This window comes from Anguilla anguilla, chromosome 5, assembly GCF_013347855.1.
Source record: "Anguilla anguilla isolate fAngAng1 chromosome 5, fAngAng1.pri, whole genome shotgun sequence".
NCBI lineage: Eukaryota > Metazoa > Chordata > Actinopteri > Anguilliformes > Anguillidae > Anguilla > Anguilla anguilla.
This window is the reverse complement of record NC_049205.1, coordinates 3,493,111-3,515,792: the sequence shown is the minus strand read 5'-3', so window position 1 is coordinate 3,515,792 and position 22,682 is coordinate 3,493,111. Positions and strand designations below refer to the sequence as shown.

The following is a 22,682-nucleotide window of genomic DNA, read 5'->3' as shown; positions in this document are numbered from 1 at the left end:
TGCTGAATATATGCTGTGTTTTAAACGTTTGGGACTACAGGCACAATGGCAGCAGTAGAGGTGGATCCGCCTCCCAACCCGACCTGCAAAATCATGACCTTTCGGCCCTCCATGGAGGAGTTCAGGGACTTCAATCAGTACCTGGTCCACATGGAGTCCCTGGGAGCTCACCGCGCCGGGCTGGCCAAGGTAGGGAGGGTGTCACCCGTGTAGAAATGAATGCTAGTCATTATTGATGTTAAAGTGACATCTAGTGGTCGGTATTTAAACAGACATAAACTTTTTAATAGTGAGGAACACAGTTTATTGGCTGAATACTTCCTGTTCACCTGGTGTCCACCGAGCCCAGTTTGTGAGTGTCTGTGAAGTCTCTAATACTGTAGCTGCGGGTTTTGAACAAAAAAAAGGAAATGGTCACAAGCGGTGTGTGTGTGTGTGTATGTATGCGACTGTGTCTGAGTCTTTGCATAATAAGTGGTCAGTGTGCCCTGTTTTGGACGTGGCATGGAGTCTGTCTGCATCTGGAACTCTGGCAGGATGAATATGATGCCACTCTTCTGAGAGAAAGGCGCTCACTCATGCTAAGTTGATGGAAGACGCAGTCTGAGGTTTTATTCTAGAACACTGCGTAAATGCTCTGTTGTGCTCAGCTCTGGTGACCGTGGCGACCGCGGCGTTTGGGTCCTCTCTCAGGTGATCCCGCCCAGCGGCTGGCGGCCCCGGCGCAGCTACGATGACGTCGACGGGCTGGTGATCCGGGCCCCCGTACAGCAGATGGTGGCGGGGCAGTCTGGACTCTTCACCCAGTACAACATCCAGAAGAAGGCCCTCAAAGTGCAGGAGTTCCGCAAGCTGGCCAACAGCCACCAGTGAGTTCTGCTTTCATAACATACATACAAACAGTACACTCATACATACATACATACATACCTTTATTCAAAATTCTAAATATAATTTCACGTGCATATTTACACAGAGGCAGAAATGAGTTTTTCTGACAGTAGTTTTTGAGTTAAAAAATATTTTGCTAAACACTGAAGCATAGTGAGAGTTTTAATTGGAGAAGGTCAGACCTGTGATAAATTATGGATGAGCAGAAGGCCAGCCCTTGCTCCTCCTGAATGTTGGAATTTCTGGACTTCACACAGATACTGCACGCCTCGATATCTCAACTACGAGGACCTGGAGAGGAAGTACTGGAAGAACCTGACCTTCCTGGCTCCCATCTACGGGGCCGACGTGAGCGGGACACTGTACGATGAAGTAAGGAGCCTGCTGAGCCAAAGCCAAACCAAACCAGCTGCACAGGAACTGGCAAATTGTAGCTGGGCACTCTGAGCTGATCTTATTAATAATAATAATAATAATAATAATAATAATAATAATAATAATAATAATAAACCCTATTTTTATAATGCCTTTCATTCAACACAAGTGACAGATTGACATAAAAATATGGATTAAGTACGATCAGAGACATAAAAAGGAAATGCATAAAATTCAAATTCAACATCACAATGACAGAGCATGAAATGTAGAACAGTGTAAGATTAACAGGTGTATATATTGAAAGAGTATGCGATTAAGAGATTGTTCTGGGCTCGGCTGTTGCTCTGGTAACTGGCCTGTGTTCCAGGGCGTGGAGGAGTGGAACATGGGCCGCTTGGACTCCATCCTGGACGTGATCGAAGAGGACTGCGGCGTCTCCATACAGGGAGTCAACACCCCCTACCTGTATTTTGGCATGTGGAAGACCAGCTTCACCTGGCACACGGAGGACATGGACCTCTACAGCATCAACTACCTGCACTTCGGGGAGCCCAAGTCCTGGTAGGGGGTCTCTAATGTCCTTCAGCTGTCTCTTATTACAGAGCACACAGGGGGACAGAGGGTCCTTCAGCACAGGCCAGTGATCTCTTGGCTTTCTTGTGTCTGAAGTAATGCATTTGCAACACCAGCTGTACGGGAGGTCTGGATCCGTTCTCCTTATATGGAGCTAAATGGTACAGTGCAGATATGAACAAGAACTGTGATAATTATTACATTTCATTAGTTGATTACATGGATTAATCTGTATGTGTTATCTGCTTATAAATTTAATTAATCTGGTGAAGTTTTTCTTACAAACAATTTAACTAATTTAATCCTTGGTATTCTGTTGAAGAATCTTTAATTGAATTAAACAAATTGAACAGTGTGAATATACCCATGTAAACCATTTATCAAGGACAAGCAATTAATATATGCAGTTATATTTTTGCACAAGTCCTTTCTTGAATGTCAAGGAACAGGAGTCCTATTTTTAAGTATGCATTTGTAATAAATGAGCTTTCCTTTTCTGGATACATCGACATTAGCCTCTGTCAACCTTCTCTGCAGCCCAGGATAACTTCCAATTGTTCTTTGTCCTACCCGAGGAAGTCAAATGGCGCTGGTGTTGGTCAACAGATGGCCTAATCCCACAGCTAATTAACTGACTAAATAGTTTCCGTGGAGACCTACCTGATGAAGCGGTACCTCTGTGACACTGTGTAATTTATGGGAACCTGCTAATTACCCCGGAGACGGCGGTGTGAATACTCAGCACCTCGCCGCCGCACGCCCGGTCCTGCAGGTGATCGAGTCGACGAATCGCGTCGCCGCGTTCGTTTTTGTTCCTGCGATTTTCTCGGGGTTTCGGGAACTGAAAAACGGCTCTGCGTCTCGAGTCTCCTGCCGCCCTCCGCTGCGTTCGTCCTCACGCTGGCGTTCCTCGCTAAAGGTCGCGCACACGCGCAGACAGTACCACAGGGAGGGTACCGCTAATGAGGGGAGGGCTGAGTGTTCCTCCGAGGGCTACCTGCTCACCTGTGGGTTTCAGGTGCCTTGTGGTTGTGGGGTAGAGATGGAGCAGTGTTTGCTCGAGAAACGCTGGCTGACTGAAAGGCATACTATGCAGGATTTTTTTTTGGGCCTTGCTGTGGTCCTGCGTGTACAATCAAAGAAGTCTCCTCCTCTGGCCCAGTCTGAACTCGTGGCTAAACCAGTTGGGACACTCATCCAGTAAAAGCAGCGTGTATAAGGAAATAAAATGGGCATTTTTCACTTCTGGTTGGCTGGTGTAGGGAATCTGATAAGCACTGGAGATTCTGTTGGTCTGCTGATGCCAATAGTTTCACATATTGCAATGCTATTTTGCAAATATAAATCCAAGATGTTGCAGTAACTTTTTGTTGCCACTAGAGGACAATAATGGGTACCTGGTTCATGCTGTTTTCTGTCCTGTGTCTTGTAGTAATATTTCGATCACAACACGCAAAATCTCCGGCAAAACGGATTTGTCGTTCATCAGATCCGTACACATCCATCCAGGGTTTTTTTTTTTTTTGGAGATTGGATTGGCCCCAGCGGGCTTTGTGTTCTGATGTAATGGCGGACGGAGGCGCGCGTGGTACGGGGATTCATAGCGCGGTGCGGTCTTAAGCGGGATGTAGCGGCGAACGGCTGCCTCTCTCGCTCTCTTCCTCTCCGGCCCTTATCTCGGTTTCTCAAAGCTCCCGCGGTTAAAGCGCCGCGGAATGTGGCGGCCGCGTCGCCTTTCTTTAGGCGAAGCCCTCCCGACCGCCAGACCCCCCCCCCCCCCCCCGCCACCCCCACCCCCACCGCATCCAGCATCAGGAGGAAAAGCGCTACAGAAAGTTGCGATTTAGCTGCCCGCCAGCTGGATCATTACGCTGTCAGTGATAAGCATCAGATTCCCTTCCAAGCCGCCGCCGCCGCCGCCGCCATCCGTTTGAAAAGGCCGGGAGGAACGCAACAGGAATCTCTCTAAATGGCTTTTTCCCCGGCCACGGGGGGAGAATAATGGCTCACAGAAACGGCGGGGGCATTAAATGCGATTCCGGGCGGGTTTAAGTCCGTATTGGATTCCCGGTTTGGGGGGGGGGGGGGATGATGGTGTGGTGAATGGTGGACTTATCTGCACGGGTCTCTGATTCACTGCGACTGGAGCTGCCAAAGGCAGGGCTGTCACAGTGTAAAGCCTTATTCCCATCAAGCCCCCCCTCCCCACCCCCCCATCCTACCACCCCCCCTCTGCAGGCATCTTTTATAAAAATCAGAGGTGAGATTGAGCTGCACAGCTTTCTTTCTCTCACGTGATCATCTCTGATATCTGAAGGCACTTTTTGTCCCTCTAAGCCCACCAGCTTCTTTTTCCTTCTGTTCGTAAAGCGTCGGGGACTTACGTAAAGACAGGCTGATCCTAGATCAGCTTTGCATTTAAGCATGTAATGGATAGCGTTAGGACACAGACCGGGGCCGAACTGGTCCTAGGCCAGCGCTCCCGCTCAGACATGCACGAGGGCCTTTGTCTCTTTCTCACGTTCGGTTCTCACTGGTCGTTTCCCCTTCTCGCCTCCAGGGGGCAGCATGGGATCTCGCATCGCCGCGTTCGAGCAGGACGTCGGCGTTAGCGGATAGCGCTCGCCCTGCGCTCTGAAAGGATCCTCGTTTAGCACGTTAGCACGTTAGCCGTATGAATGCTAATTCTGCCTCCCCGCACAGACTTCACCTGCCGCCCCGTCCTCCCCATTATTCCTCCCTGGCTTCTTTGGAGCGCAGTCACTGCAGACCCAGTCAAACCTCGAGCCCGTTTAGTCAAAATCACATGTAATCAATGTGGCATCCTGGCTAAGCGTGTGTGTACTAATAGGGTATCGATCGCTGCAGTCCCCCCAGGGCCCCCGGGAACGCTGGCTGCAGGCTGGCCTCAGTGTAAAGCACTGGGCTCCTGCCACTTCCTGCCTCCTCCTGTCACCTCCTGCCACCTCCTGGTTCGTCTTCCACTGGGCTACTGCCACCTCCTGCCACCTCTTGCTACTTCCTCCTTCAATCTCCTCATTCCAAGCTTTTTTCTTCCCGCCGATAAGCCACAAGAAATGCCCAAGTGCTCTGTAAGGTCAGGCTCTATGCTGTTTTTCGCTGGATTTGTTTGTGTGTGTGTATGTGTGTGTTTGTGTGTGTGGGGGGGGGGGGGCTGTGCCTTCCGTTTGCCTGGGGCAAGTGAACCCCCTGCACCCCCCACCCCCACACCCGTTGGGCCGTCTCCCTGCTTGTTAGAGCCCAGTGACAGCCCCCCCCCGCCACCCCCGTCCCGTCTTGCCTGGCTGTACGTCTCTGGAGACCAGAGAGAAGTACCCCCCCGCACCCCCCTACCTTGCCCCCCCCAGCCCTGACATCCACCTCTCCCTCTCATTGCTTTATCGCCTGACAAGAAAACTGGGTGCCTGACCGTGAGAGAGAAACTGTGAACGCCCGCGCGATAGGAGTTTGAGAGCCGAGCTGTGCGTCTCTCGCTCGACGATCTGAAAGATGGGTGTGTGTGTGTGTGTCGGGGGGGGGGGGGGTTGGATATGTGGCTGGATTGACAGGGGCTGTAAAAATGCATGGGACCCAGTGCTATGTGTGTAACAGACCATAGGCAGAGAGAGATCCTCAGCCGGACGTTCCAGGCAGCTTCTGGGAAGTTTCGCCGAAAGGTCTTTTTGATTTGACGGGAAAGGCTAACGGCATCAGACTGTTCACGGCGATCGCTCGGCGGGCCGGGTTTTTTTTCCCCTCGCACCCGCTCCGCGTTCCTTCCTCCATTTTGATGGATTACAGGCCGCCGTGTCGCGATTGGCCGGTGTTCCTCCCTTCAGTTCCGATCCGCCAGGCCACGGAGCGCGGAGACGCTGAGGCTGTTTCTCTGACAGCGCGGCGGTTCGTCTGTTAGAGCTACTGCAAGCCCAGCGCAGATCTGGTGAAACGGCACAAATCTTTCTGTTTACCGCACGTCCGTACCCTCCTTTCATTCCTGCTGTCATTTTTAAAAAAACCAACTGACCACTAGAGGTCAGTCTTGCACTACATGGCACTGAATATTTCTCCTCACTGGCTGATTCTCTATTTCTGTTCTCTGTCATTGCGCTGATATCCAACTCATTACTGCATGCATCGCAAAACTTTTCTGAAATTATATGATGTGGAGTCAATTTTGTGTTTTTTATTTTTGAAATTTCATTTATTTTCCTTTCAAGAAGCTATTTGGCTATGTTAAGGCTTAGTGTGCGGTCTAATCAGCATTTGGGTTAAGCTGGTCACTGGTCCCAGATAGAAATCTACTGCCGCTGTTTTTTTGTCAGCGAGTCGATGGCATGTGAGAAAAAGGCTTTGCCAGCAGGCTTTTGGAAATCACAGTGTGTGGAACACAGGAAAAGGCCACAGATTTCCCGTCCGTTAGGAGCTGAAAGCCGCACCATTTCCCATGCAGTGTGGGCACGCCGTAAAGGTCAAACCTTTTCCAAGCATTCTGACCTCGGCTGACACCTTTTTGAAACGCCTGGGAAATACGACCGCGTGTGAACTCCGTCGTTCCGGATCCGGTCGACCGGTCGAGCGGTTAACCTTTTCACCGCGGGGTGCGAAAAAAAAAAAAACCCCTCCCCACCACAGAGATTAAAAAACAAGACGGCAGGCGCTATGGACGGGGTTCCTGGAAGCTAGCAGTCAGGTTAACGGGATGATTCCGCTGGCTGTTGACTCCTGAGGCGGGTGGAGCAGTCCATCGCCTGGATTTCTGTGCAGCGTACAGCTAGGGAGGCCCCCAGAAGCCTTTGTGTTTGTACTTTACACTTTAAAATGGATCGCTGCCCATCATCTCTCAGAAGAAGTCTGTCGCCATCCCAGAATGCCTCGCTTGTGTAGACCTACCTCCCTGGGCACTGGGCCGTGTATCTATGGTTTGCTGTGTGACATGGTTCTAGGTCACCAGTGCTGGGGTCGGTGCTGGAGGGGGGATTGTAATACTACAGCAGCATGCTCAGCCACTCGGGTTTGACAAGAGCCGGAGTTTCCACGTACCGGGATGGCGATATTAATCTGGCGATGGACCGAGGCCCGGGGAGATATTGATCGCGCAGAGGGCAGGGTGTGGAGACGGGGGGGGGGGGGGGGGGGGAGGGCTCGGGGAACACGGAGAGCGCCGGAGCAGCGCGGAGATGTCCCCTGACTCACGGCCGAAATGACACCCCGCCCTCAGCGCTGGTTTTGTTTGTCCGAGCCGAGCCTTCAGTAATGGCTGTGAGCGTCAGGCTAATATTAGCCTTGAGGAGAAGCCGCTCTCTCGTTTGCCTGGTCAGTGGAAGGCTGAACTGTCAGTTAAGAGTATCTGCTATATGCCTGCGTTGTTGTTGTGATTTCATTGTGCGGTTCCTGATGGCTGCAGTGTTGGCTGCTGTTCCTGTCATTTGAAACTAATGATTGTCTTGAGCTTAAGGAACCACTGGAGTTTGTTCTGTTTGGTTTGAGTTTGTTCTATTTGGTTCTGTCCTTTGTTTTACTCTCTCTCTCTCTCTGTTTCTCTCTCTCTCTCTCTCCTCCACAGGTACGCCGTTCCTCCGGAGCACGGGAAGAGGCTGGAGCGTCTGGCCTCAGGTAACGAGGGTCTCGGCACTTCGGCCAATCGCGAGGCACGGAATCCATCCCCTGTCCATAGATCCAGCTGCGTCTCTCTCTCTCTCTCTCCCCTCCCCCCTCTCTCTCCTCCTCTCTCTCTCTCTCTCTCTCTCTCTCCCCCTCTCTCTCTCTCTCTCTCTCAGCCCCTTTTCGTTCGGAGTGGCTGGAGAACAGAGGCGCTCTGCGCGTAAAATGGTTCTGCTCCCGGAAATGATTTCCAGCTTGTACGGGCTAATGTAAACGCGGCCGCCGCGGGCGCCACGCTAAGCCTGACTGGTCACAGGGACAGTTTAAATCAGAGGGCCTCGGCTGCCCGCCGTTTTATGGGCCTGAAAGAGATGCTCTGAATTAATGAGTCTGCCCAACTCTGGAGGTCTTTGAAGACGCTTTTCAGAAGCAGACGGAATGAGAGGCGCTCAGAGAGGAGCAGAGCTGCTGATTGGTGGACACACGCAGGTGAAATTCAGGCGTCCAATCACCTCGCAGAGCCAGCCAATCGGCTTGTGGTGTGGGTGTAATGGCTGGGACAGAAAAAACCCTCCTAAAATTTTTTTCCAAGTAAATAAAATCATGATTCTTAATTTCATTTCTTTTGATGAATCTCTTTTTAAATGGGGAAATAAAACGTTCACTGCTAATTTAAACGGGATTTCATAAAGGAGGTGGGACGTAACAGGTCACCTATTTGCGTCAACAGTCCACGTGCAGGACGGACCTGCGGCTCACCGCCCCCGCGCCCACCCCTGCCCTCCCGCCCCCCTGCCCACCCCTGCCCTCCCGCCCCCCCGCCCCCTTATCCTGGCTCTGTAATTATCCCACTGTTCTTTATGCTCCACCGCTTTCATTTCTCCTTTCCATCGCCATGGTGATCGGCCGAGGAAATGGCAGACGCTGCGTTTGAAAAGGCGTCAGACCGCACGACTCAAAACCAGCAAAAGTTTCACTTCCACCCTCAGAGACTGCAGCCACCGCCGGTAGACCTGTGACAGCTGCCCCCTGCTAAAACTGCTACAGCTGCCCCCAGTATACCCGCTGCAGCCCCCCGGGTAGACCCGCTACATCTGCCCCTAGTATACCCGCTACATGCACCCCCCCCAATAGACCCGCTACAGCTACTCCCAGTCGACCCCCTCCCCCCACGGTAGACCTGTTACAGTCGCCCCCTGCTAAAACCGCTCCCAGTAAACCCGCTACAGCCCCCCAGGGAGACCCGCTAAGGTAACTGCCAAGCCAGAGGTTCTGGCACGGAGACTCCTCCTGACGTGCCGATACAAGAGAGGTGACTCAGGTTCAAAATGGCGGAAGCTGCGATGGAAACGCACGCTGCAGACGCGTTCGTATTTTAGCGGGGACGCTCGCCTGGAATGGAAACATTCCATAATGTTTAATACACCTGAAAGACATTACTCATTTTTTCACTCCATAAATTTTTAATCCAGAGAATGTTTTCACCGCTGATATCAGGAGAGGATTTTCAGCTGCGAAGCCAAATGCTAGTGGCTCTAGGAATTCAGGAAAATAAAAGTAATAATCATTATTTTTTTATTTATTTTATTTTTGTCAACAAGAAATCTGAACCCACATTGAGTACTAAAAAAAAACTCTTGTAAATGATTTTTAGCTGAAGTCGAAGGTCTTTGTCTTAGGAGTTCACACATGAACAGTGAGTCTAGTTTAATGGCTCCACAAACGTGTTTGAGTCTGCTGAAGAGAAAAGACGTCTTTTTTTAGAATTCAGATGTAACCTATACTGTTTCAGGTTGCCGAGGGCAACGCTAGCTGTTCTTAGCAGGTCGGCGGTGCTGACCTCCTTTAATATGAGAGCGCGCGTGACGCGTGGACGTGTTCGCCTGCTTCGTGAGCGTTATGGAAGAGCACAGATCGCACTGCACGGGCAGATCAGATCAGATCAGTCCCTTTCTCCCTGCCGTCACGCGTTCTCCGGTTCACCTCGATCTCCTGCGGATAAAAATAGAGATGAGATAAGAAAGATGGATGAAAAGATAAAAGAAGAAGAATTGAGTCCTCCGGGTCAAACTGAGCACGTAATAACTTGTTGCGGGTGCCCCCCCCCCCCCCCCCCCCCCCCCCCCCCTCCCCGCACTACCGTCACCCTGCTGAAGTGCTCATGTGGTGAGAGAGAAACGGACGTTTGGAAGCGGTGGGGAGAATTCGGTTCCGCTAACCCCCCTCCTCCCTGCCTCCCCAAGAGGGCGGGGTCAAGGAGGGCAAACACAGAACCTAGTGAATCCACATGGAGGGCCCTAATGTCTTGTGAGGGTGCTGAGGGCCCTTTATTCTGAAGGAGGGATCGCTTAAAGCCCCCCCTCCCCCCCCGCCATCACCCTTTTAACTGCCCCCCTTGACAAGAGGCCAGGAATAAAATAAAAAAACCGAAAACGTAGGTGCTTGATTAGAAACGGTCATTAGCGAGCTGTGGATGTGCCCCACTCGCCGGCCGTGAAGTCATCCGGACTCGGTGTGTAATAGAGCCTGGTGCTGCGGGTGAGAGAGGCTGGGCTAATGGACGGCTGGGGGCTGGGGGCTGGGGCCTGATATGTGAGCTCAGTGATACATTATCAGGGATTAGGTAAATGGTCCTGCTGTAGCAGTACTTTGAAGTGCATTTTCATAAACTCCGGCACAAAGGGGTAGAGAGAGATGTCGCCGTGTGTGTGTGTGTGTGTGTGCGCGCGTGCATGAGTGTGTGCGTGCGTGCATGTGTGTGTTCCTGCGAGCGTGTGCGTGCGTGCATGCGTGTGTGTGTGTGCCTGTGAGCATGTGCGTGCGTGCATGCGTGTGTGTGTGTGCGTGTATGTGGGTGTGAGTGCGTTTGTGTGCCTGTATGCCTGAGTTCATGTAGAACATTTCACAAGGCTTGCAGTGTTGACTCGATGTAATTTGCTTTATAAAGTCAAACACTGCGGCAAGGACTGTTGAAATGACAAATGACAGCTCATGTTGACAATGCAACAAGTAGCTACCAGAGGAGCTCGACCAACAACCACCTCTGCTCTGTCTCTAGGCTTCTTCCCCAGCGGCTTTCAGAGCTGTGAGGCTTTCCTTCGTCATAAGATGACCCTCATATCACCTTCCGTGCTGAAGAAATACGGCATCCCCTTCGACAAGGTATGTCACATTGGCCGTTTTCTCCATAGCTGTGAATAACAGAACTGAACAGCCGTTCCATTTTCACCGTTGCGTTCGAGTACATTATGTATTTAGGTGGTTGTGTTGTGTTGTGTTGTGTTGTGTTGGTGCGCTGAAAGATAAGACCTCTGACTTTGTCATTCAGAGACGGGCACAGGCTGTCCTGGCCCGTAGCGCCAGCTGATTCATCTGGGGGGGAGTGCTGGCTTCCTAGCTGTGCCATATCTGTGTGGAAACAGCGAAGCGTGGCGGGGGAGAGAGAGGCTTGCCGGAGGAGCGCGGTGCTGTCGTCCCTTGGCAGCCATCTTTGTTTGTGTGTCTTGAGGACGGGCCGGGCGCAGATGCCTTGGCGGGGGCGGGCGCGCATTGTGTGGAGAAGCGGCACGGTGCCCCGCGGCCGGCGCTGTTGTTTCCGTGGCGCCCGGCCCGCCTTGGCCCCCCGGCGTCCTGGAAGGTGCGCCCCGCGCGGTTTTCCGAGCGGTTGGCACGGCGACAGAGCCGCCTGGGCGCACCTGCCGCACGCAGCTGCCTGTCTGTCGCCTAACGCCTGACGGTTAAACGTGCCCCCCCCCCACCCCCCACCCCCTCGCGCGATCAGACCGGGCCCCCGCTCGGTCACGGTGATTCACACGCCGTTGATCAGAGTCAGAATCGCGCGAGCTCAGGTCTGGAATGAGCCAGTTCTGCCGGCGGGCATCTCCAGCCAGCGGCGGTAGGTTGTGGGTTCGCTCAGTGTGACCGCACAGACTGGAACTATCAGCAGGCAAACGCTTTTTTTATTTTTTTTAGGTTTTGTGCATCATGAACCATAATCTATGGACTGTAAGATTATATTACATCACTCGTTATGATTATTCTTAGCAGTGAATAATAACAGAAAAAGTAGCATCTCTCACTCACTCAGGGATGCTGTGCAATTTGTCCAGCATGTTTATCCATGGCATGAGAAACGTTTAAGGGGGAATACCCAAATACCCACCCAAGGAGTGAGGCCCCCCATACTGCTGGTCCCCCCCCCCCCCCCCCCCACCCCAGACTCCCTTGCTGCTTCCAGTGGCCTGGGGGATTTCGTCACATAGCCCGCCCCCCCATCAGCACAGCGGTCACACAGCTGTGGGTAAGGGGGGGGTTGGGGGGGGGGGGGGGTTGGGGGGGGGGGGTCCCAGGACACGGGACCGCAGAATCGCCTCTGGGACAGGGCAAGGGGCTGCTGAACCCTGTGTGTTAATCGGCACAGAGCCGGAGAGGGACACCCCCCCCCCCACCCCAACCCAGCTCGGGCCGTGCGCCAAAACCGCTCGCCCCCCCCCCCACTTTACGCGGTGTTCACGACCACAGTCACGCTCTCTGCAGGACGGCCGGAGCGCGGCTCAAATGGGAAAGATCCCGAGGCCGTCCTCTGGAACGACTCTCACTGATCTGCTGCACTGTCCTCATCCATCATCTAATGCACAGCTAACGGGAGCCTGGAATTAATCACACGTTTTTCAGGGGGGAAAAAGAAAGTCAATAGCTTAGGTTATTTAGAATGAACCCTGGGGGAACTGTGTCATTTAGACGTGTTCGGCTCGCACTGTCTTACAAGCGCTATATTTAAACACTTAGCCTGGTTTATGTTTTCTTTGAGTAACTGCAGGTACCTAATAGATTTCCCCATTTAAAAAATGTGAATTCTGAAATGTGAAGGATTCATACATGGCAGAGGGACAACTGTAACTGATCTTGCTGAAAATGTCAATCTGTGGTTAGTTCTGTACTCTGTGACCAATGCATTTTTCAGTCCGCATTCCTGACAAATCTTGCGCTGCATTACTGATACCTTAAAAGGAAATTGAGTTGCGTCTGCTTAATGCTTATCTTTTTTTTCCCCCTGAAGAACCTCCAGAATATTCTCCTCAACTGAGAGATAATTAAAATATCTGTATCAGATGGAAAAGGTGTTTGCATACAGCAGAAGTTTCTCCGCTGTTTGATTGCATAAAATAGCAGACTTGGGTCGAGGATTCGCACCAGCGCTCCATAAACTATTTTATTCCTGGATTTGCGATGATGGGAGAAGAGTGATAAATGAAGGATTTAAATGATGAGTGTTGAGCTCAGCTTGTAAAATATGAGCAGTTTACTGTAGTCTGACTCCTGAAATTCAGCCAAGTGCTTGTTTTCCATCCCTGCTGGTGTCAAAAAACACTGTTGGTGTCCTGGCCATGCAACACAAACGTTGGAGATCTAATATTTTGGAAAATCTTGATTAATCTTTTTTTTTATGACAATAAGGGTCTGTTCTGATAATATTTTGAGCCTTTTACTCCGCATGCCAAGATGGCAAGGTGGAGCACTGACCGATTTAAAAAAAAAAAAAAGAAAAAAGAAACCATTACTGGAAATGTGAAGTACATAGAGGTGGAATAATGTCAGTAACTACACCTTGCGTCATCTGGAGCGGGTTTTGGCTGGCTGGAGGGAGGAGATTAAAACTGAATGGGATTGTTGGCCGGCTCGTCGTTGTAGATGTGGCAGAGCACAGCTCTGTGTTGTAGATGTGGCAGAGCACAGCTCTGTGTTGTAGATGTGGCAGAGCACAGCTCTGTGTTGTAGATGTGGCAGAGCACAGCTCTGTGTTGTGGATGTGGCAGAGCACAGCTCTGTGTTGTAGATGTGGCAGAGCACAGCTCTGTGTTGTGGATGTGGCAGAGCACAGCTCTGTGTTGTAGATGTGGCAGAGCACAGCTCTGTGTTGTAGATGTGGCAGAGCACAGCTCTGTGTTGTAGATGTGGCAGAGCACAGCTCTGTGTTGTAGATGTGGCAGAGCACAGCTCTGTGTTGTGGATGTGGCAGAGCACAGCTCTGTGTTGCTGGTGATGTGGGGACCATTTGCTCAGCTCTTGCTATAATGGCTTGTCCTGCGCAGTTTGAGCGAAGGAGGCAGGGGGGTCATATTATTTTGCATTTGTATTTCTTTTTATTTCTTCATAAATCCCCCGTCGTTATTTATATATCTAATTTGACCGTGAAATGAAATGCCCTGGAACATTGGCTTTTAGAAATCAGTATTGCTTGTTATTAGAAATGGCAGTGTTGTATGAATATGCATAAATACCAAATTCAGTTATTTCAGGAAGATTTATACCCTTAATGTTTTTTGTTTTAAATTGCATATTACCTAAGCATTTTGGTGTATCTGACTCTGGTCCAGAGTTCCTTTTCAGAATTCTGCTACTCTTGGAATAGCATGCAGTCTGTTTAGAAGGGGAAAAATAGCTCAACACCCACTCCCAAAACAAACAATGACTAATCATCGGTTTTGAAGCAGTAGATTATCGTCGGTTTATGCGTGTGGAAGAACTGAAAGTCCAGAATTCTTTTTCTATTTTCCCATTGACACACAACCTACACGTTGCCCTCATCGTATGTTACTGTATTTACACCGGGTGCATTTCTCCTGGGATTCAAACGATCCTTCAGAGGGAAAACGCACTGTTTACATTAAAGCTTTTTCTGTGTTCTGCATTAAACATCAAATGCAGAATTACGCCATTCTGAGTGGTTTCTGGGTAATTATGGCTCGTGTTCACTTTGCCGGTGTTTTATAGTCCGTGCAGGGCCTCTGCAAAGTGCCTTTAATCTCCCTGTGGTGTCCAATGAAGCGTTCAAACTGCATATTGTTCATCCGTCGTTTTGTTTTCAGTCGTTGCACGCGAGCACGCGAGAATATCTCGCCCGTCGAGCAGGGAGAAAAAATCCCCAAGTCGCATAAAAAAAAAAAATAAATACACGTGCGACTCCAGTCCACTGAAACAAAAAAACTCTGAGAGGGAAGACTCACTGAAATGTGAAATCCTGAGAACTGTTCCCTTCCCTGAACTGTTGATCCGTATCGTTGCGTAGTAACGGAAAATGATCTTGTTATGAAATGTGAAATCTTGAGCTTGTCTTGATTTTCGTTGTTGCGTAGGACAGCGGAGAGAGGTCGCACGTGATTGGTGGGCAGTTACTAATTTAATAAAGGAGCAGAGAGGGACTAATCTATTACCACATTTTAAAACGAAGAGAAAAGAGTCTTGCTCACTTCGCCCCTGAACGTATTGTCTTGTTGCTCATCCTTTTGGAAGATGACCATTTCCAGTTTATTGGCCATCTATTTACACAGCGCTAGCTGTACGAGTCAATTCAGGCTGGGCCCTTAGGGTAAAGACACACATCCTCCAACGTGATTGCCTGACATCGCCCTCGCCTCCCACGGTCGGCCTCTTGTGGGCGTGTTCCATTTTTAAAATAGTGTTCATAAGATGCATATCCATCGTATATTTTAGAAAACCTCACACAGAAATAATTAAGGAGTCCTGCTTAACAGAACTATGTGAACTGGGGAAATGGTTTTAAATGTACATAAATTTGAAATTGGAGACGAAGTTCACACGACTGATCTTTGATCTGATTGGGTATCGCTCCATGTTCCCCATCCTTCCGATCGCTGCACCGCCTTGACTTCACCAACTATCCCAGAATGCCTTGCGGACACAAAAAATTGAAATCAATGGAGGCAATTACAAAGTCACTTCTTATCGAGGACCAGAGTGCTGCTGCTTTTCTTTTCCTCCTGAGTGTTAATTGATTGATTAATGCCACTAATTGGCCTGAGCTTTAGCTCACCTGGTGTTCCAGGTTTAGACCAGTCCTGATTGGAGGGGAGGAATGGGAACCAGCAGCAGTACAGACTGAGTGTCCCATCTCAAAGGGCCAAGTGCGGGTTCCAGCTGGCAGTCTTCAGTCTTGTTTCCTTCGCCAAAAATCAGGCTATTTTCCGAATTTTAATCTTAACGTTTGTGCTTGGCAAAACAAAAAAAAAAAAAAGAAAAAACATTTTTTTACATTTTAGAAAAACAGACCCTAAATTTCAAAACAGAGGAAACGTTTTTTTTGTTTTTTATTTTTTTCTCTCTGAGGGCAGAACGTCCTGTTCCGTGAAAGTGTCTTGGAACAGGGAGGAGATGATTGGGTCGGTGATGATTGGAAGGAGTCCTCTCAGGAGGGCCACGCTGGCGGTGTGGTAAGAGGGGTCCACTCTGGTGCCGGAAGCCTGTGGGTCCGGTCCCCGCCTGACTCATTCCAAGTGCCGAAAAACACTCCCCCGATGCCTCTCCACTTGGCAGTGTTGGATGTGTGTGTGTGTGTGTGTGTGTGGGGGGGTGGGATTGTGGGTAATGGCTTTGTGATGGACTTCTGATCCACAGCGCGGGAATCGAGATAAACTCAACCGGCCGCCAATGCTTGAGAACTGATTTATTTCCTTTCAGACCCTGGAATAGAAATCTGACGAATTTTAGCCGTTTTCACCCAGATAGGTGTTTTAATACAGAAATCCACTGTATTTCTGATGTCGAAGTGAACTGTGTTTGAATTGCCATAATCAGCTCTGAGCGTGGACCGCAATCTGTCTGAACATGGGCAACCAACAAAAGAAGCCACAGATTTGTCTTTCCATGCTATATTTACCTGATAAAAAAGAATTGGGCAGTTTTAACTGCTTAAATACAACTGATTATGAACTATTTTATGCACGTGTTTAGGAAATAAGCATAAACATGGTGCTGTATTGATTTATTTATCATCTGTAGTTGTAGATTAAAGTATTTATAGAATATAAGTACGAATTTACTTATTCCCTGATTCACAGTGCCTGGGCATGGCCCCTGTATCGCTTCCTCCACTTTGACATTTGACCCTTGACCTTACACCACAGATCACTCAGGAGGCGGGGGAGTTCATGATCACCTTTCCCTACGGCTACCACGCCGGCTTCAACCACGGCTTCAACTGCGCCGAGTCCACCAACTTCGCCAGCCTGAGGTGGATCAACTATGGCAAGGTGGCCACTCAGGTAAGAGGAGAATACAGCACTGTCAGGCTTTACTGATACACACTGTCAGGCTTTACTGATTTACACACACTCAAGCTTTACTAATAAACAGTCAGTCTTTACTGATACACAGTCAATATCATGCTTTACTGATACACACATCAGTCTTTACCCATTTATACATGTAATCTCGAACTATTACAAGTCCTTACCGATACATACAGTTTCAGGCTTCTCAATTGGTGCATGTAATATCACACTATTGCTAGTCTTTTAATGATACATACGGTGTCACACTGTTGCCTGTTTTTCATGGAGTACGTGTCATGCCATTTTCAGGAAGTCTCATGAATTCCGGTTGTACGTTTTGGCGAAAAGCTCTGTTGCTTTCCTTAGCGACCGCATTAGCGCCCAACGCTAGCTCCTCATTCTTGCCCATGCTAAACCAGGCCCTGTCGCGGGAGGAGCGGGCTCAGCAGTCTGGAACTAAGCTTTAGCCCGAGGGGGTGAGGGGATGGAGGCAGATCTTCCAGTCTCAGCAGTGGGGTCAGCCCCAATGCCAGAAATATCTTGGGAGTGGAGTATTCAATCGGTTTTTGCCTGGCTTTGGTTTAAACGTCCCCTCAAGGCTTCCGTCAAACCCAGCCTTAAGTGTGGCCTTTGTCTTCAGGTGGTCTTGACTCATTGCCGTCTATTCAGGTGCGCCAGGTGCCATTTTAATTGAAGTCAAGATAAATACTCGAGCCAGCGTACACATCTTTCCCAGTTCTTTGTCTAAATGGCTGCGGTTCAGTCGAATGCATCTCTATCCGGCAGAAACACATTTGAGAGAAAAGAGTGGGAGGAACAAAGATTGAATGAGAGAAATGATTAAGTGGTGGAAAGCGCTAGAATGTTCTCGTACCAGGATGTTTCCCTGGTTAGCCTCTTAAAGCACGTCTCTGTTTCTGTACCGCGGGGAACGCTGGTGGTGGCTGCCGTGGAAACAGCAGGAGCAATCTGCCGCATTTTACTCTTTCCTGTTTGGTGTAGCTTTTTTTTCTACTCCTAATTCCCACAGCTGCAGCTGATCACTTTCTCTTGTTCAGTTTGTTTTGTTAGAAATGCAACTGTTTTCAAGAGGAATGTCAAGAATTGAAGCCAATGCCAGTGCGAACGTCGCTCACAAGAGCGAATTAAGCAAATCCTCAGTCCCTTCCCTAGGTTCACAGGTCATTTAACCGATCATGGGTTTTTATTTCTTTCTTTCAAAAGTCTAAGTCAGTGTTCTAGAACTCCACTGCTTTCAGTCATCAGTAGTGACTGTGACATCAGCATTAGAATGTTCAGCTAAGAACATTCTAATCACGCACTCGCTTATGCTTTAAATGGTTCAAACCAGACAATATTGTCGATCTCCTCCAGAGATAGCCCAGTTTGCCGTTTGTTGGGTGGATATTTTTCATGGCGAATAGAGGCGAACTCTACGGCGCTGCATCAAAATGGCATTTCTGTCAGGTCTGCGGAGCGGCTTTTCATCGAAGCTCGGGAAGTCCCCCCGTCGTTTCTACGGCTTTACCGCACGGCACGTCGCTCGGAGGCTTCAGCGGTTTGTGTCACCGACGCGATGAGTCACGGCTCGTTAGCCGAAACCGTTTTAACGGCGTGCTGGATGCCGGATGACCTCATTCAGGGACTCGGGGTGCTCCTTTGGGGACACTACACCGCGGCTACGCTCTCAGAGAATGAGGAAAGGGGGGGAGTGGGGGGGGGGGGGGGCGATCCTTTTAGAACACCTCATCTGAAGAGGATTGCAAAATTAACTACCGCCCTGTCACGCCGTTTTACTGTGTCAGCAGAAATGCCCCGCACTCTTTCCTTACAATCCAATGAACTCAAAAGAAATTTATGTCTATTCATGCCTGTATCCCTCCCCACACCCCACCCCAACAACACACTTGAAATCCACCCAAGACTTTAATTTCTTTGAGTCCATTATAGATGCGGTGCACTCCAGGGGAATAAATAATCAGTTACAGGCTGGAGTTAGCCATTTTGGTGCAGCCCCGTCCCTCTCTTCAGTTTGCGTTTGGGGACATTAAAATGAGGACAGTCCTGGAGTCCCATCTGTGACAATGTATCAGCTGACTTTCAGAGGCCAATGAGTGGGAGATACCTGCTGTAAGAGAGACCTGCTCTTGGAGAGACCTGCTGTAGGGGAGACCTGCTGTAAGAGAGACATGCTGTAGGGAGAGAGACCTGCTGTAAGGGAGACCTGCTGTAGGGGAGACCTGCTGTAAGAGAGACCTGCTGTAGGGAGAGAGACCTGCTGTAGGAGAGACCTGCTGTAAGAGAGACCTGCTGTAGGGAGAGAGACCTGCTGTAAGGGAGACCTGCTGTAGGGAGAGAGACCTGCTGTAAGGGAGACCTGCTGTAGGGAGAGAGACCTGCTGTAAGGGAGACCTGCTGTAGGGAGAGAGACCTGCTGTAGAGGTTCTGCTGGTTAATGTTTGAGCGCAGACTCCGGGCAGCAGGCTGTAGTGCAGCAGGCTGTAGTGCAGGAGGCTGTAGTGCAGCAGGCTGTAGTGCAGGAGGCTGTAGTGCAGCAGGCTGTAGTGCAGGAGGCTGTAGTGCAGGAGGCTGTAGTGCAGGAGGCTGTAGTGCAGCAGGCTGTAGTGCAGCAGGCTGTAGTGCAGGAGGCTGTAGTGCAGCAGGCTGTAGTGCAGGAGGCTGTAGTGCAGCAGGCTGTAGTGCAGGAGGCTGTAGTGCAGCAGGCTGTAGTGCAGCAGGCTGTAGTGCAGGAGGCTGTAGTGCAGCAGGCTGTAGTGCAGGAGGCTGTAGTGCAGCAGGCTGTAGTGCAGGAGGCTGTAGTGCAGGAGGCTGTAGTGCAGCAGGCTGTAGTGCAGCAGGCTGTAGTGCAGCAGACTGTAGTGCAGCAGGCTGTAGTGCAGGAGGCTGTAGTGCAGGAGGCTGTAGTGCAGCAGGCTGTAGTGCAGGAGGCTGTAGTGCAGCAGGCTGTAGTGCAGGAGGCTGTAGTGCAGGAGGCTGTAGTGCAGGAGGCTGTAGTGCAGGAGGCTGTAGTGCAGGAGGCTGTAGTGCAGCAGGCTGTAGTGCAGGAGGCTGTAGTGCAGCAGGCTGTAGTGCAGCAGGCTGTAGTGCAGGAGGCTGTAGTGCAGCAGGCTGTAGTGCAGGAGGCTGTAGTGCAGGAGGCTGTAGTGCAGCAGGCTGTAGTGCAGCAGGCTGTAGTGCAGGAGGCTGTAGTGCAGCAGGCTGTAGTGCAGGAGGCTGTAGTGCAGGAGGCTGTAGTGCAGGAGGCTGTAGTGCAGGAGGCTGTAGTGCAGGAGGCTGTAGTGCAGGAGGCTGTAGTGCAGCAGGCTGTAGTGCAGGAGGCTGTAGTGCAGGAGGCTGTAGTGCAGCAGGCTGTAGTGCAGTCGGCTGTAGTGCAGGAGGCTGTAGTGCAGGAGGCTGTAGTGCAGCAGGCTGTAGTGCAGGAGGCTGTAGTGCAGGAGGCTGTAGTGCAGCAGGCTGTAGTGCAGGAGGCTGTAGTGCAGCAGGCTGTAGTGCAGCAGGCTGTAGTGCAGGAGGCTGTAGTGCAGGAGGCTGTAGTGCAGGAGGCTGTAGTGCAGGAGGCTGTAGTGCAGCAGGCTGTAGTGCAGGAGGCTGTAGTGCAGCAGGCTGTAGTGCAGGAGGCTGTAGTGCAGCAGGCTGTAGTGCAGGAGGCTGTAGTGCAGGAGGCTGTAGTGCAGCAGGCTGTAGTGCAGGAGGCTGTAGTGCAGCAGGCTGTAGTGCAGGAGGCCGTGCGGTGGATGGTCCTGATTCATTACGTCTCTTGTGGTCCTTTTCCCCGCACGCTGCCCCACACTAAATCTCACTACCTAGATTGATGAGGCAAATCCACTGAAACAATATGATTTCCTAGCAACGTTGTTATGATTTCATAGCAACGCCGCTATGATTTCCTGCCCAGGGCCCCCCGAGGAGCCAGCAAGCGGCCGAACAAAACGAAAGAATAAATCTTTTCTTTTTTTTCTTTTTTTAAAGTCAAACTTTCTCATTTGCAGCGGCGAAATGCTGTTCTGCACATCATAGAGAGCGAGCGAGCGAGAGAGAGAGAGAAAGAGCAAGAGAGAAAGGAAGAGAGTTTGAGAGCGAGTGAGCGAGAGCAAGAGAGAAAGGAAAAGAGTGAGAGAGAGCGAGCGAGTGACAGCAAGAGAGAAAGAGCAAGAGAGAAAGGAAGAGGGTTTGAGAGCGAGTGAGCAAGAGAGAAAGAAAAAGAGTGAGAGAGAGCGTGCGTGCGAGTGAGAGAGCGAGAGAGCATGAGAGAGAGAGAAAAGGAAAAGAGTGAGAGAGAGCGTGCGTGCGAGTGAGAGAGCGAGAGAGCGGGAGAGAGAGAGAGAGAGAGAGAGAAAAGGAAAAGGAAAAGCGAGGTAGAGCAACAGTGAGAGATTTGTTGTGAGATTTGTGTTTTGTACTGGACTGATTCTCGGAGATTTGACCGGGTCGTCACCCTTTGTCTCTGAGTGTGGGGCCCCCGGAAACGCCTCCAGGGGTGATCCGCGGCCTGAGCGGCTCCTTACGGCTCGAACCAGAACCCTGATATTGGCACGATGGTGTTATGAGGGAAAGAATCAGTCCTCCGGGCGGCCAGGCTTCTCCTGGGTCCTGAAGAAATAAATAATAAACTGTAATTATAGAGCACTTTTCATAAAAGGAATCCAACAGCTTAGAGTGCTTCATAGGAGACTAAAGGCCAATACATCAAGCGATAAAATAAGGAAGTAAAATGCATTTAAAAGCCAATTAAGTGAATAAAAAAAAATGTTTCTCCAAAAAAAAAAAAAAAAAAAAAATGCAATGGCTTTTTTTTTTTTTTTTTTTTTGCAATGGCTTTTGTCAAATAATTCACAGCCCAATATCCATGTGACATTTCATTCGATAAACTCAGAGAATAATGAGGAGAAATTGTGCTGAGAAACCGGAAGAGTATCACCAGTATTAGACAGTAATGTTTGGAGGGGGAAGACAGCGATTTTATTTGCGCTGACCAACTGATTTATGGCGAAGAGATTTATGCTTAAGCATTAACCATTATACTTTGTTCTAATGGTTGCCTTTTTTGGTGTCTGTTTTTGTCTCCACTCTGGCCGAGTAATCGAGCACAACGACGTTACAGACGATGTTAATTTTGGGACAGATGTATGTCGCCCCGCCCCTCTGATTTGTCATAAGGCAATTGAAAAAACGGTATTGTTAAATGAAAATAAATAGCCTGAATTTAAACGGTGCCTTTGCTTGCGTTTATCAAAATGGTGATGGCTACCAAGTAGAACATAACCCCTATAAAGTAATGAGAGTCACACGGGGATGTTGGACTGAAATATCTCTGTAAAAGCCTGCAGTAAGGGAAGGGAAGGGGAGTGGGGGGGGGGGGGGGGACGCCGCACGGAACTAAAATAAGCGACAAAATGAGCCGCTTTCATATGTGGAGCAGAAAATTCATTTCTTCACTTTACACCGCCGAGAAAATCTTTCATCACAACGTCTTCAACTTCAGGCCGAGGCGTGCTGCCAGCTGGTGCTCACGCCGGCAGGACTTTGCAGAAGGGCCCGTTCATCCTGAGCTCACGTCCGTTATGGATGGAGGACCGACAATGAAAGAGCAAATTCCTGATTCCGTCGCCGTTGATTCCTGGAATCGATCCTAATGATAAGCGTAACTGGAGTCGAGTTCAACTGGTGATTCTAAACAAGGTCACGTGAGTCGTGCAGTGAGACAGGGCTCTCAAAGCAAAAAAGGAGTCCACGCCAATTTTCAGGACAAAAGCAGTGCAAATGGCAGTTTTCCTGTTCCTGTACTTCAGACACGAAGCTGGAGAAGGTATTTATTTAATGAATTTATTTATTTTTTGCAGTCGATGGGAACAGCCAAAAAAAAAAAATGTAATAAATATTTTGACAGATGGAAGAAAGGGGGCGTGTTGAGTGACATCACGTTGCACCCTGTGGGTGTTAAAATGGCGTGCGCTCACATCACGACTCTACATTCGCGCTAACGTGCGCTACATTAGCCAGCCCACTTCTGAACGAGGGTCAGCTGGCCTTGGCTATCTGCTTCTTATGGATTAGGCCACACCCCCTACCCCAACTGCTCACTGAAGCCATCGCCCTGAATGACGCAATTGGCAGAAAAATCTATATATATTTTGCTTCAGCTCATTT

General features: G+C 49.9%; 1 protein-coding gene across 7 annotated transcripts in view; it reads left to right on the top strand.

Moving 5' to 3' along the window:
• The window catches only part of LOC118227811 (lysine-specific demethylase 4C-like), a 108,453-nt gene that overhangs the window by 1,983 nt on the left and 83,788 nt on the right, over window positions 1–22,682 (top strand). For all 7 annotated transcript variants that reach the window (XM_035418740.1, XM_035418738.1, XM_035418741.1 and 4 more), the window contains exons 2-8: window positions 41–189; window positions 694–869; window positions 1,149–1,263; window positions 1,637–1,830; window positions 7,406–7,455; window positions 10,502–10,605; window positions 16,368–16,505. In XM_035418740.1, coding sequence (XP_035274631.1) covers window positions 46–189; window positions 694–869; window positions 1,149–1,263; window positions 1,637–1,830; window positions 7,406–7,455; window positions 10,502–10,605; window positions 16,368–16,505 — 921 coding nt within the window. In that variant the 5' untranslated portion in view covers window positions 41–45. The remainder of the gene's footprint in view (window positions 1–40; window positions 190–693; window positions 870–1,148; window positions 1,264–1,636; window positions 1,831–7,405; window positions 7,456–10,501; window positions 10,606–16,367; window positions 16,506–22,682) is intronic.